The sequence below is a fragment of the Lactuca virosa genome, chromosome 7, assembly GCF_052849685.1.
Source record: "Lactuca virosa cultivar CGN04683 chromosome 7, Lactuca_virosa_CGN04683_v6, whole genome shotgun sequence".
NCBI classification, from domain to species: domain Eukaryota; kingdom Viridiplantae; phylum Streptophyta; class Magnoliopsida; order Asterales; family Asteraceae; genus Lactuca; species Lactuca virosa.
The window spans coordinates 58,357,197-58,373,140 of NC_136432.1; the positions used below are offsets into that span (position 1 = coordinate 58,357,197).

Consider the following 15,944-nt stretch of genomic DNA (forward strand, 5'->3'; position numbering starts at 1 on the left):
ACAACTATAAATAGACCCTTATACATGAGGATTTCAACCTATGTGTTTTAAAAGGAACCCCAGCTGATTTCCTCCCCTCTCATATGTCATCTTGTTGCAAGAGTGTATGTGATTCCATTAGAGGTGCAACATTTGAGACACTAAGCTTTCAAAGGTCAAGGAGTTCTTGTCATTACTACATAACAAGTTGAGGTAATCATTCTAACTTGTTTATTTCTTAATTTCGAAATAAGCATGCTAGGTTAGGGTTTATTGCTTTGGTATTCAGTGTTGTATGTTCAAATTAGAAAGCCTAGATCAAAACAATTAGGGTTGCATGAACAGCATAGGATTGATGTTATGCTCAAAACGCATCAGTGGTATCGGAGCCTATGTCGTTTTTCTAGTCGAATAGATGCAAAAGTGAACTGCCAAAGGATCAAAAAGTCGAATTTTTGCTGTCTGAGAAGCCGACTCGGCGAGTCCATCAGTGGACTCGATGAATTGCATGAACTCGGCGAGTCCATCAGTGGACTCGGCGAGTCCAGGGTGTTGTTGACAAGATTTTTGATTTTTTGAGCAGATTTTGTTAAGGATAATTACCAAAACTCGTTTTTATTGCCTAAAATTGATTTTTTATGTTTGGAATGATTATACTTATCAAAATTAATGGTTTTGGTTAAATATGGATAATATAGGATATTATGAGTCAAATATTTGACCTAGTAAGGTTGAAAAGTTTCAATTTACACCCTTTTGGTTTTATAGTTTAAATTTGAACTTAAAAGTTTTAGTTTCTGAAATTTAAATAGTTAAACCCTAATATTTTGAAAGGTTTCAAAATTTGTCCTCAAGTTTTGGAATTTAAAATTTAATTAAAAACTATTAATTTTGAAATATTAAATTCTAAAACCCTAGTAGTTTTGAAAAGTTCAAATTGGACCCTTATCGTTTTATTAAATTAATTAAGTGTTTAATTAAAAGAGAAAATTAATAAATCCATAATAATATGGTTTAAGATTAATCAAATTAAAAGTTTAATTTATTAATAGATTAAACCACCTAGTATTTTAAAAGTATAAAATACACCCTTATACTATATAGAATTAAAAGTTTAATATATATATGTATAAGTAAATGTCAGTCTTACCGTTAGTAGGCCTCATTCACGAAGCTGGTCTATAAGGGATGTTTAAGGAAGCGGCCTGTAAAATGACCGCCATTGGGTATCCACTCATACCCACCGCACCCTTGACTAGTGGAGGGTCGTTAGCCGTACGGGTAGGATAGGACACAAACCTTCCATTATACGTATAATGAAATACGAAGTAACTAAACACTTTTATAAATTCCCAAATCTTAGTTACTTTAGGAAAAATGTGGAGTTGGTGTTAATCCATGAAATTGCACATTGCACCATGTTGGTTGTTAGTCGAGCGTGTGTGGTTAACCGGCACACTAATATGGGACCAATGAAGGATGGCAATGGGTAGCTCGTAGATTATCATAGATCAATGGAGCGTATGTGGTTAACAGGCACATTGATTAGGTGATAGACATCTTCGAGAGTACCAAGCTAATTTGCATGGTTATCCACACCTTGTTTGTGATCCTCGGTATCCCAGTCACAAACTTGAAGGGCATAATCGAGATTAAACATGCCATTGAAAAGTCCATTGAATCTCAAAAGATCTAGGAGTTTCAATACATTTAAAACCTAACTTTCAATTTTCGTTTTTCATGGTGAAAATTGGTAAATCGTCATTTACCTACCTTCAAATATTCTACAACTGGATTATGACATCCCTCTTCCGAGTTGTAGAATATTGTGATGGATCCTAGCCTTAATATTTCATTTGGGTGTTATATTAAGGATTGAATCAACTAACTTGAATTTCTCCCGTTTTGTAGATGTCAAATTCTAACAACTATGGTCTTCCTGAATCCTTTGGAAAAAGTTTTCCACATGCAGATGATCTTCCACGATTGGATTGTGGAAATGGAAATCATGCTTCACTTCCTCCACCTCCTCCAATAATTCTCCCTGACCTACGTGTTCTAAGACTTGAAAAGTTCAAGGTCGCTCAAGCCCTATTAGCAAAAAGACATGAGAATGGAAAGTCTGTGTGTGCACACATCTTGGAGATGAAGTCACACATTGCCAAGTTGAGAATGTTGGGTGTCGATATTTCAAGGAAGTTGGCTATTGACTAGGTTCTTCAATCACTTCCTAACTCATATAGTGAGTTCATTAGAGAGTACTATATGATAGACCACGACGTGACCCTCATTGATCTTACTTATTTACTTATTGTTGCTGAATCAGCAATGATTTGGCGCACTGGTAAAGTAAATTTGACTGGTAGATCAACCTCCCAAACTTCCATGGACATTGACAATGGCAACATTGGAAGTCCAGAAAAGTCTTCTCTTCCCAATGGAAAGGGCTCGACCATGGTCAAACCGTTTGACCGGATGGCAAAGAGAAAGGCTGAATCTGAAACTGTTCCACGTACTATTCCCAAAGAGTCCGTTTATTTCTACTGCCAAGAGAAGGGGCATTGGATGCGAAGCTGCCGTATCTACCTGAAGGATCGCGAAGATGGGAGTGTCAAGATGTATGACTCTGCTTCAGGTAAAATCCACTATCTAACTCTGTTAAGTTCATGTTTGTAGATTCTTAATACATGATGTGATATGATTGCATTTTGATGTTTTGTAGGATCGAAGAAAAGAAAGGAAGCTTAAAGGAAGAGTGAGCTGAGTCTGATCACGAAGAAATGGATAGATCGCATGGTTCAAAGATCGGATTTTTGAGCTGTTGTCTAAGAGTTAGGATAGATTGCTTGGAAATATTTAGTAACATAGTTTTCATTTGTAATTGCGTTGTAAGGACAAGTTTTTCTTCACTTTTATAAATAAAATAAATTTTGTTTTGTATTATTTATATATCCTTGCAATGGCATTCATGAAAATTGATGTTTGTATGTTTCTATTGATAGCAATATTGAAAAGGATGTGATTCTTAGTTATGTTATTTGTGGTAGTGTCCAAAAATTTACCAAATAAGGAAGGATTCTTATCACCCAAGTTTCAACTGGACAGAAACTTGGAATCATGCAACTGGTATTTTATGATGAATGAGAACCTTCGTAGTTGAGAAATTAAGACTAATTCCTTGTTCAGATAAGTATGTGAGTCAAGTGAAGGACTAGGAGATCTAGTACGCATTGTTGTGCACTAGGTCAAGTCCGCCACAAAGAACGATAAGAATATTCGTCATGATTTGCTAAAAGTTTGGCAAATATGGTTATGCTTACAAGATTAAGTGTAATTCTGAATCATTGAAAAGGTTTCAATGTATAGCAGAACGAATAAGAAGAATCAATTAGGCAGAAAGATAAAAGTTTCTCCAATCTGAAAAGAAGGGAGAGTACTTAAGTATCGTGTTTTATGATTAAATTAGTAATTTTGAAACCGTGTCACAATTGATCCTCTATGGACACCTTAGTGCACTGGTATGGCTAAGAAGAGGAATCGGAAATTGTTGAAATGGTTAAATCAAAAGGTGAATCATACTTCGTTCCAAAATCGAGTCTTAGAGTTGAACTCCAAGATTGTGACTTGAGTGACACATCTTAAGAAGGTTTATAACACTCATCAAATGTGGAGTAGAAATGTTTCGTACTCTCCCACATTTGAAATTGGTAAGTTGTGATGTCGTGGATAAGACAAAGACCAACTAAGACCAATTGTGTGTTGTGTTTTGTCTTGATAAGAATCCGCACTAACTCTTGAATATTTGTTTGTCGAGGAATGTTTCTTGACAAGAGAATCTTATATGTCAAGAGGTCAGTGGGAGTCTTAATTATCTTGAAGGGTTTCAAGAACTAATCAAGAATAAACCTATCATTTTATACTAGCACACGACTTGAGGATTGTAACCTATCGTGTTGACATATTCTTGTTTCTGTGCCATTCCAGGTAAGTTGACTATGCGTGTAAGTTCTATGAGTTCTCATTTGATTGCATAAGGCAAAGCACCTTGATCAATAGAAAATAGATTGATATGTAAGGGTGATCTGCTAAACAACTTGGAAGACATGGTAGGTCCTTGTGCCGACAAGTGGCAAGAAATTAAGATTGAACAAGTTCAGTCCATATGAGTTTGGATTTGTCACAAACATTGTCTTATGATTATGGTTATGACAAATTCACATGGATAGGAACACATACACCGTTAAATCTAAGTGTCATAAGGTTTCTCTCCATTTTCATGAAAATGATTGTGAGGAAAAGCATTCACTAAGAGAGATTTTAAGAAGATAGAAATTGTGATATTTGCATTCTCAAATTCGATTATGACTACGACATCCCTCTTCATAGTTCGAATTGTGAGATTTGACAATTAGTTTAAACATTTAAGACTTATTGCTATAAGTGCTGAAATTGTTTAGAAACACATATGAGCTATCTAAGGAAAGGTGTATGAGTTTAAGAAGCTTAGATAAAGGCTTATCAAAGCATCTCGTATCACAAATATGAACTTTTGTTAAGAAATTCAATAAGTATTGTTTTCTAGAAGTTCAGTTGATTTCTGGATACATGTCAAAGCTAGTGGGAGCCTAAGTGTTATGTTGGTAAAAGATATAATCATCATGTTAGTGGGAGCATGATTATTATTTTAAGTGTTACAAGTTAGCAATATTAATTATAGAAAACAAAAAGTTTCACTTTGCAAAGTTACAGCGGTTGAAAGGTTGTTTTGCTATAATTATGGGAGAGAATATTATACTTCATTTCAAATCTAAAAGCTTAGATCGAGAAATTTTAATCAAATTTAGTCAAAAGATATATATGGATGTTATGTTGAAAAGATTCAACATAAGGGAATTCTATATATATGACAATATTATAGCAAGAAACTGATAAAGTATCACGTTTTTCATGAATCGTGTCCCATGCGCTTCTGGTATAGGATCGATTGCATATGCTGTAATATTCGACCGTTCTAAACTTTCCAAATGCCTAGGGCATTAAGAGGGAAAAAGGACTAAAACCGGAAATGACTAAAATATTTAAACAACTATTGAGGACAATCTAAGGTTCGCCAAGGGTTGGTCCTTGTGGGCAGTTGGAAGTATAGTATTGGATGGAACATATCGACATTATTATGAATAGATAGGACTCTATTTAGAATGAGTTGTTATATGGCAAATATGGAAATGTTTCCATAATGGGAGTTGGATATCAAGAATCTATGTCTAGATTAGAAACTTTTATGCAAGAAGGATGTTCAAAGGAATGTACTTTGAATGTGAGACTTCATATCTATGGAATTGCCTTGTAGCAATCTCCAATAGAGCACTTTGTAATATCATTGGAAAAGTCTTGGTGGCTTTGGTGTTGTGACATTACGAAAGGATCGTTGCATAAAATGTTGGAATCTAACATATTCTAATAGTGGCAAGAATTTGGTATTCTTACACTTATGATAAGGATTAGGAATTGTGGAATGAGCATCATTGCAAATGTGTTCAATTAATCTATTTCACAAAGTAAGGACCATAGGTAAACATAGTGTGCATGCTTGGAGCATGGGATAACTATTCTTATAATTAAAGTACTAAGTTGATTATCCGAAACATTATATAATGAATAATGTGTAATCGATATGGTGATTAAATAATAAGTGTTTTATTTATACTCAAAAGTTTGAGACCGTATTGGATTCGATTATTCTTGTGTTTCACTTCGCATGTTTTCACTTCCAGAATAACTAGGTTATTCAAACATCCACAGTCAATCATACTTTGGAAGTAGGTAATGAGGTAAGACTGTCATGAATCCAACTGTAGATTGTCTAAAGCGTTTAGGCATAACAAACGTTTACTAAAGAATTCATGAGTGTTGTAGTAAGAAGATTAGAGTATTGGATTAAACCCACGCTCACTTGAATCACTTCATGGATTTTATCACGAGTGATTAGTGAGACGATAATATCTTATATTCTTGAAACCGATACATGTGAGTTGTAATTTACAAGTCGGTTGCACATTGATAATATGTAAAGGCACCAGTAACTTGGTGTTATAAAACATATTGTTATGTGTGATTTGATGAGTAGGTACAAGCGAGCATTTGAGTCGAAGTTTATCCATTCCTTTTACCCTAAGAGGGAAAAAAGCGACATTTGTGGGCTCCTCGATGATTTAGTGATGACACCCTAAGCGCTTGGCCAAGCCTGGACTAAGTTGATGTATTCAATTGTAGTCTGTTGTCAGTCGTAATAAATTGGAAATCGAGAAACAACACATGAACGGAGAGGATGATTATAATCCATGTCTCAGTTCATACGATATCTAGAATGGAGGATTATATGATCCTTTATCTAAAGGACACATTGCTAATAATATTAGAGTTCGACAGCGGTTTTTGAAAGCTACGATTGCTAATTAGGTTCTGAAGTCGTACTTGCAAAATAGTTATTAGACTTATCCAAGTGGGAGACTGTTGGATTAGGTGTCTAGCCCATAACTATTTTGGTATGTACTTGACCCGATTATGAGCATGGTCCTTTTGGGTTGCCTTCACTCATGCAACTTGATAGGATGACAAGAGGAGAGAGAGTAGAATTTATTATATGAATAATAAATTCACACTCAAAATGGTTTTATTAATATATTACAAGATTAATATATTATTTGGAAATCATATTGTTTAAATAGTATTGATCAGAAATTAATTTTGTGATCAAAAGAGACTGATTAAATAAAGGGGACTGATATTGCAATTATCTGATAGTTGCTAGTTGGGCTTTTGATTCCTAATAGAAAGGGATTGGATGAAATCTATGGAGAGTCCAAGAAGATTTCGTCCAAGGGCTTTCTAGATAGGCTCCATGGATTGCTTAGGGCTTAAGCAGAGAATTAGGGTTTCCAGCTGAAACCCTAGCAGCCCACACAACTATAAATAGACCCTCATACATGAGGATTTTGGCCTATGTGTTTTAGAAGGAACCCTAGCCGATTTCCTCCCCTCTCCTAAGTCATCTTGTTGCAAGAGTGTTTGTGATTCCATTAGAGGTGAAACATTTGAGGCACTAAGCTTTCAAAGGTCAAGGAGTTCTTGTCATTACTACATAACAAATTGAGTTAATCATTCTAACTTGTTTATTATGTTAATTTCGAAATAAGCATGCTAGATTAGGGTTTATTGCTTTGGTATTGAATGTTGTATGTTCAAATTAGAAAAACCTAGATCAAAGCAATTAGGGTTGCATGAACACCATAGGATTGATGTTATATATGCTCAAAACCCAACAAGAACGACCTGGGAAAGAACGATCGAATAACTTTGATGGTCTATAGATCGTCACAGAAAAAGAAAAAACGACTTATGAAGAATCGCTAAGAAAAAAAATCATATGGGGTTCAAACGACTAACAGGCCCATTCAATCAGCAACCGGTATGTCTCTGATCCTTAACCTAGCTTTGATACCCCTTGAAAGAGTAAGAACGTAAACAAGTAACCAAAATAATAATGGATTTGTAGTGGAAGAAATCCAGAATCGGGAAAAACCACTTTGAATGAAAACTATATTAATCTCAATGTTGAAAGGGTTACAAAGGTGTAGAACAAGATAGAAAAAGGATAATCCAGAAAGATGATTTGATATCCTATGTATAGGACTAACTAAAATGAGTCCTAATCTAACTCTTTTAATTGATGGGCAAGGAAACAAAAGAACTCAACTAGTATAGCTATCAAATTTTTGGGCACTAAGATGAAAATTGTTCAGAGCATATCCAACAACTAGTCCTAGCAGTTTGTTGTCATAAACTAATTAAGATAGAAGTTCATGTAGTCAGATTGGTCCTCTAAACTTCCTTAAACTTAGTTATTGATAATAAAAATTGAAACTTTATTACATAAGGTAAGAAATCTATCATACATAATAAAGAATCAAGCTTTACAAATCCATCTAACAAATCAAACCACAATATCTAGGAACCATACACATCTAAGAAGTAAAAGGGTTTTAACCTATAATGTTTACTGAAAAATAGGAATCAATTAGTGGATTATTGCTAAACATGATATTTAAGATAAACTGAATAATTAAACAACGTTTCCAAATTTTGATCTTCAAAGTGATGCTCCTATCGTGTTCTTCAGCCTTCAAATCGACCAAAAAGGGTTTTAGACGACTTCTATCTTTAAGATCCCAAAAGGAGGTATAACTTTTCGGACCTTAACCTTTTTATATATGGCAGGACTAGTCCTTGTTATGTAAAAGGTGGCATGTCAGTATGTAGAGCGTACGCATGAGTACGTACTCATGCACTTAGCATTGTCGCGGAGGCCACCTAGTACGCGGGGCATACCAAAGGGCACGTTGGGCGTACTAGGCTCAGTGAGAAACCCTAATATTTTCTTGTGTCCCTATTTAAGGAACATGATGGCTTTATATCTAGCCACGATTATCAGCCTCCAACCTCCCCAAAACCCTAATCTCGTTCCTCTAGCTTGTGTGTGTTTGTGGCTTATTTGAGTGTCCTTGTGAAGCTTTTGGTGGAGAAGAAGCCTTGAAGGAAGGATAGTTGGTGCTTCTAGCTCTTGGTTCTGAGTTCTAATTCAGTTTGTGCATCTTCCAGAGGTATCAAGTTTTAAACTTGCTCATTGTTTGTTCTAGTTCTTGTTTTGGGTCCTTTTTAGGGTTTTATGTCCCAAGTATGGAACTTTTTGAGTTTGGTGAATTCCAAAGCTATTATTCTATCCTTTTAGGTTATTAGAGTGTCCTGATCCATAAAAATGAGTGCTTGGACATCTAGATCTCTCCATGCATGAGTTGTATGGTCTTTTGTGTTGAGAAAGTTAGAGTTTTTGGGTTTTGGTCTTGACTAGCCATGCAAAGGCTTAAAGTCAGCAACTTTATGAGTTATGAGGCCTTATTTAGCTCAATTCTATAGTTGGAATACTTTTCTTAACGGATTAAGACCAAGAGAGGTGGGAAATGGAAGTCCGAGGAGTACGCCGTGTGTACTCCTCGCTACGCGCAGCGTATAGTTGGAAATCCCCGTTGCATGCTTACCCAGCAGTACGCCCAACGTAAGGAGTTGTACGCCTAGCGTACTCGCTGGGTGTTGACATATAATATTTTTAATTTCTTTTTTATTGGATTATTATATATTAATAAATATTTTTTTAACATATAATACTTTCTATTAATAAATATTACTTCATTGTATTATTAATTTCTTTTAATTATTTTATTTTTTGTTTTTTATTATGTTAATTCTTTATTATTGGATTATTATTTTTAGTTTATTATTTTTATATATAATAAATATCATTTTATTGGATTAATAATTTATAATGTATAATATTAATTCTTTTTAATTTTATTGGTTCCAGCACAAAGACGTCGGAATACGCAAATGTGTCGCGTCCCATTGTTTAAATCGGCGGGACAAACACCATCACCTTCATCGATTGTTCGACGGAAACCTCACCAACTTGTTACACCTAATTCTGCCAATAGCCACCTAGGACAACCTCATCACAATCCGTCAGAATCCTCTATATTAGCCACTAAGTCGGCCATATTCTACTATAACCACCAGGAAATTCGAACCAAACACCCCTAGTCAGCTCCTCCATTCGTTGCCTTCTACCACCTTGCATCGCGGTATCATCTCGTTAGAAATCGTCGACCATCGCCTACAATCGATCATTCTCGACGAAAACTACATTGTGTAACTACCCACACAATGCGCAAAAAACCCTTGAAAACATACAGCCTCCAGCCGACCATTCATAACCAATACAGCCATCGACGACGAAAATGTTAAATCGAGTTTTTTCAAACCACCACAACCACTACAGGTGTTGGCAAGCTTGTAGAACTTGTTATTCGGTACTCGTTTGGCCGACTGCGGAGTAGTGAGTACTCGGATTTGGTAATTCATGTAGAAATATTTTTAGGGAAATTATATATGTCAAAATCATAAGTTTATTGAAATATATAACAAATTTAGATACATGGGAATACACAAAAACTGAAATATATAACAAATTTATATGTTAAAAATAATACTTATTAATATATAATAATCCAGTAAAAAGAATTAATCCAACAAAGAAGAAATTCAAAAAAACTAATTAAAAAAATTAATAATAAAATAAATTAATATTTATTAACATATATAATATATTAAAAATAATACTTATTAATATATAATAATTCAATAGAAAAATAATATTCCCTCCGTCCCAATATAATAATCCATCTTTCCTTTTTTTTGTCCCAAAATAATTGCCCATTTCTAAAATTAAATGTCTCATTTACCAAAATATCCTCAAAAGTTACTTTTCATGATTGTTTTTTGATATGGAATCTAATGCACAAAAGCCACTTTTTCTTTAACCAACCAAAGATTTTTTGTTTTTTTGCTTGTTTTTTTTCCCTGTTTTTTTTTTTGTTTTTTTGTTTTGTAGATTATCACACAATCATGAAGGCATCTTTTTGTTTTTGTTTTCCTTTAACCAACCAAAAACTTTTTTTTTCCTGCACGATTGTTTATTTATTATTATTTTTTTTTTTTTTTGTAGATTATCACACTATCACAATTAAAGTAAAGAATAACAAAAATGCCAATTAGGCATATCCAAGGTCACTTTTTTTTTTGTGTTATCACATATCCAATTTTTTTTGTCTTGAAAATTACTTCCACATTCACAATGCCAAACTAATTTCATGACATAAAAACAAAAAAGAATTAAGACAAAATACAATACACCATCAAAGGTACCAATACAAAATTGTTTTTTTCATACTGTTTTGATCACAATACTTTTTCTAAAATTAGGCAGCCAAATGCAATAAAGCCTCATTTATCAAACTTTCATCACATCCAATTTGAAGTGGTAAGTTACCTTCTCGTTCCAACCTATTCTTACCAATATGCGGTATTTGATAGTTGTTCCCGCTTTGAACCTTTATAATTTCCCTCATACACGTTTGTAGAGTTAAAAATACATTGTTAAGTTGTTGAGATTGCATTTTTTCAAAAGACGTTTGAACCGCATGAACGAATTCATCAATTATACCTAAAGCCTCTTGTTCTTGAAGTGATTGGATTGCTCGGAAGAATCCAAGGTCTAACACATTTAAATCCGGACTATTGGGGGGCTGAAAACTAAGTCGGATATGAAACCAATCTTGAGCTGCCGCTTCAAGAAACTTGTTATCATTGACATCAATATGGGGCTTGGTGTTGTCTTGTTGGATAAATATGGGACCAACATGACTTCGCGGCCATTTAGCTCTAATATCCGGCAAAACTTTTTCTATCAACCATGACCTTGTTACTTCTTTAGTCACGGATAAAATAGGCTTTGTCTCCAACGTTCCCGCAACACGGAATATCTAAAACTTGATTAAAATTAACTTGTACCCTTTTTCGTCCAACAACCTTCGCCATATTTGAAGATAAAACAACCGGTAGTCCATGATCAATTTAAATTTTAGCCTTATGCAAAATGCGACTAACGGTCCGGTTCGATACCGAGAATTGTGAAGCTATATCACTTATGGCACCCCTTTGTAACTCTCCAGAAACACTTGCTTGCAATAAGGCTTCATATATAGCGTGACGTTGTTCAGCAATAATATTCTTTTTAGTGAGTGTAGTATCGAAATGATCCATACAGTAGCACCTAAGAAAACAGTAGCAACATCAAAATTGTAAGTTTTGCAATAAAAAACAGCAATAGTATCAATCTTGGTCAAAAGTACTAGTTATAAACGTACATAAAACAGTCGCAACTAAAAAAAAGAAACAGTAGCAACATCAAAATTTTAACCAAATCTGTTTTGTGTCTGTATCAATTGATGCAATTGCATAAAAATAAAGATCTTGTTTGGTCTAAGCAACACTCTTCCTTATAATCCTTTGTACAGTGACATTTGTGTTTGTATCAATTGATGCAGTTGCATAACCAAGAAACACTCTTCCTAAACATAACAATTATGACAATGCTCAGCTAAATATACTGAAAACGGAAACATACAAATGGTGTATCTTTATTGATTTTCCAATTTTTTACGATCAATAGATTTGGATTGGGAATTTTTGGATGAAGAGAGAAGAAGAATGAAAGCAGAAAGCAGGAACAAACACAAACCTTGGTTGTGGGGTCGAAGGTTTCCGATGTTGCTGTGGGTTTTGGCGATATCCGGCCGGTAGCTTCACAGGGGAGGATTTGGCTAACGACTAATAGGGGAGGGGCAGCTTTAAGAGGGAACGATCGACATGAGCAGCAATAAAAGCATATCCAAACCAAAAAGAAGAAGAATGAAAGAAGATAGCAGGAAAAAAAATCGAGTGTAGACAACAGGAAGAAACACAAACCTTGGCTATGGGGTCGAAGGTCTCCGATGTTGTTGTGGGTTGCGGCGATATCCGGCCGGTGGCTTCACAGGGGAGGATATGGGTAACGACTAATATGGGAGGGGCGACTTGAAGAGGGAACGATCGAGAGCAGCAATAAAGGAATATCTAAAAAAAATTGGTTGTTCATTTTTAGAGAGAGAGAGAGAGTAATTGTTGATAGAGAGAGAGACATAGAAAGAGATAAGGTTGTGAGGGTGGAAGGTAAGATACATGTGTTTAAAAAGAGACGTATCTTGAAAAGAATCTAACCCATTTTTTTAGCCCCATATTTATTTTTAATAAAAATAATTTGCTCCAAAATTACTGGGAATAATTTGGTTTAATGTAAATCTACGTTTTATGATAAAAAAAATGGAGGGACCATTTTTGTAATTTTGCTAATAAACTTTTTTTTGGACCTTACTCAAAGAAATTAACAAACCACAGGGACCATTTTTGTAATTTTGTCAACTTTATAGAAGAAAATGCAATATATTTTTTCTTTTACTTGTTGATCCCAACTCAGACGACTCGGTCATAGTCGTATTTCATAGTTAAAACGGCGTCGACGTCCGCCGCAGAGCCGTCATCGGCAATGAAGGAATATCGAAATTGGCTGGAAATGCCTGACGAATCGATGGCTAATATACTTCAAAGATTGGGAACTAAAGAGATACTCAAGAGCGCAAGGAAAGTATGCAGAACTTGGCGGAAAATTTGCAAGGATCCGGCGATGTGGAAGGTCATTTATGTGCAAAAATCGCTTAATGCTCGTGATAAGAATTACTATTTCGAAAGGCTGACTAAGAGGGTGTTTAGCTAAGATTATTTAAGCTCCTTTTTTAACTTATTACCGGTTCCACACCGGTATAAGTTAAAATGAGTGTTTGGATAGAAATAACTTATCAAGGTATCATACCGGAAATAAGTCAAAATCTATAAGTAACTCCCCCCTAACTTATTAACTTATAAGTTATAAGCGATAAGTTGAAAACTACTTATGAAAAGTCATAAGCTTAGCCAAACACCCCCTAGGAAGGCAGTCGATCTCATCTGTGGGGAATTGATCGATATCAATATCTCAGGGTTTGGCAACGACGATCTCCTTGATTACATATTTCTACGGTAGGTTTCTTCCACTTTTCCATCGATATTCAATTTCATACTCATTTTGAACGTATACACATCACCAATTATCCCCTCTTTACTGAAATTTTGTTGCTCTTCTGTGGCTCCAATGGTGACTTGTGAACAGATCAAGTAAGCTGAAACGTCTTTGCCTTACGTACTTATGTGGCAGGGGAAGTTGGTTGACTCGGGCAGCCAAAAGGTTTCCACAGTTGGAGGAACTTCACATTTCTTTGGGCTCCATGAGGGCAGAAGACATTGAAGTTATTGGACGGAATTGCCCTTGGCTCAAGTCCTTCACAGTGAACAAAGTATTCGATTGGTCACAAAATGACGGCGATGCCCTTGCCATTGCAAACTACATGCCTGAGTTACGCCATCTGGATTTTTGTGGTAGTGATATGACAAACGATGGACTCAAGGCCATTCTTATTGGCTGCCCTCACCTTGAATCTCTAGAACTTCGTATGTGTTCTAATCTTAATCTCGAGGGCAATTTGGGAAAATTTTGTACGCAACGGATCAAAGATTTTATGATGTGAAAGAACATCTTGATCTCAAAAGGCTGACTAACTCTTTGATCACATTGTGTTATCCTATGTTTCTTCCCCTTCCTAATATCGCAATTCATTTTCATACTCATTTTGCATTTTGCAGATTTTTCACTCTGTTTGGCTAGCTGCTGCTACACATACTCAGGCTGTAATGGCTATGATACCAAAATGTTTATGATAATTTAAGATTAGATACTATTGAGAGATTACTTGTCATTATTCCGGTTATGTACCACTTATTACAAAGATATCAACTCTATGATCGACTGAGGGAAACCAAGAGTTGTGGTTCTAATGTTAGTCAATGTTGACCAAGTATTTTAGGAGAATAAAAAGGCACGTTGAGTTGTTGAAGAACGTTGCTGTGTTTTCTGATTTTTTCTGTTATTTTTTAGCCTATTTAAGTATCTTAGTTTAGCTTCATTTGAGTATGCAATCTCTGTAACAGCTTTCAGTCACTTTAATAAAGCATTAAGCATTCGACTACTTTTCATTCCTCTTTTACCCCTGTTACTAAATTAGCCCTGCCCACCAACAAGTGGTATCAGAGCCTGGTTCTGATCGTGTGTATGCCCAAGATCATCAGATACGATACCATGACAGTAGCTTCAACATCCAATCCACCCAAAGACAGCCCTTACCCCCTTCAATGCCCGATGCTAACCTCATCAAATTACAATACATGGTCGATTAAGATGGAAGCCATTATGGATGCCCATGGGTTATGGGATGCCATCGAGCCACCAACCGGTGTGGTTGTGGATGAGAAAAGGAGCAAGCAAGCTCGAGCCTTCATCTTCCAATCGATCCCGGAAGAGATGCTTGCACAAGCTGCCAAAAAGAAGACAGCCAAAGAAGTGTGGGACTCTCTAAAGTCACGGTATGTGGGTGCAGAACGAGTCCAGAAAGCAAGACTACGGGTGTTGAAAAGTGAATTTGAAGGACTTCAAATGAAAGACACGGAGACCATAGATGATTATGCAGGGAGGATATCGGCCATGATTTCAAAATTTGGGAGTGCAGGGGCAATTCTGGAAGATGAAGAATTGGTAAGGAAGCTATTCGACACTGTCCCAGAAAGATTTATAAATCTTGTGGCCTCAATTGAACAAAGCTCCGACATGGAGTCCATGCCATTCGAGGAGGCAATTGGGCACTTAAAGGCTTATGAGGATCGACTCCGACTCCGGAAGGCAAACTCAGGTGGTGACAATGCCTTGTTACTTGCAAAGTCGGAGGGCTCTTCAAGTCATCGAAGTCCAAGCAAGACCGGGGGTCGGGGGAGAGGTGCAAACAGTGACAGAGGTGGAAGAGGCGGTTCGCGAGGTCGGGGGTCGACTCGTGGAAGAGGTGGGCGTTTCGGTGGGAGTTCACGTCAAGAAGCAAATAACTCCAACCGGAAGCCACGAGACAAAAGCCATATAAGATGTTTCGAGTGCCAAGAACTTGGCCATTATGCTTCCGAATGTAAAGCCAAGAAGCAGCAAGATCAGGAGGTGAACTTAGCTGCAGATGAAGATGGACCTGCTTTGCTGCTAACCGTACATGGAGAAGAAAATACAAGTATGGTTCTTCTGAATGAGGAGAAGGTGTATCCGAACCAGTTAAAAGAAAGAGAAGATAACAACATGTGGTACCTAGATAATGGGGCTAGTAACCACATGACTGGTTCTAAAGCTTTATTTGCAGAATTAGATGAGAAGGTGACTGGACAGGTGCGATTTGGAGATGGTTCTAAGGTTCCTATCAAAGGAAAAGGAACTTTACTGTTTGATTGCAAAAACGGTGATCAGTTCATTATCCCAGATGTATATTATATCCCAGCTCTACATAGCAATATAATAA

The 15,944-nt window shown here is 36.0% G+C and overlaps 1 protein-coding gene and 1 pseudogene across 1 annotated transcript; one reads left to right on the forward strand and one right to left on the reverse strand.

The window, feature by feature from the left end:
- Nucleotides 1–10,847: 10,847 nt before the first annotated feature.
- On the reverse strand, nt 10,848–12,871 carry LOC145126675 (uncharacterized). The gene is made up of 4 exons (XM_079061994.1): nt 12,860–12,871; nt 11,803–11,810; nt 11,551–11,701; nt 10,848–11,411 (listed from the first exon to the last, which is right to left on the reverse strand). The coding sequence occupies exons 1-4, from the start codon at nt 12,869–12,871 to the stop codon at nt 10,848–10,850; spliced, it is 735 nt and encodes a 244-aa protein (XP_078918120.1).
- A 141-nt stretch (nt 12,872–13,012) lies between these two features.
- LOC145126676 (putative F-box/LRR-repeat protein 23 pseudogene) lies at nt 13,013–14,087 on the forward strand (annotated as a pseudogene).
- Nucleotides 14,088–15,944: the final 1,857 nt, after the last annotated feature.

Excerpts from the sequence above, each read along its gene's own strand:
- LOC145126675 (XM_079061994.1), bottom strand. Across the intron at positions 11,412-11,550 it reads ATATAGCTTCACAATTCTCG|ATATTCCGTGTTGCGGGAAC; the intron begins GTATCGAACCGG and ends ATCAAGTTTTAG.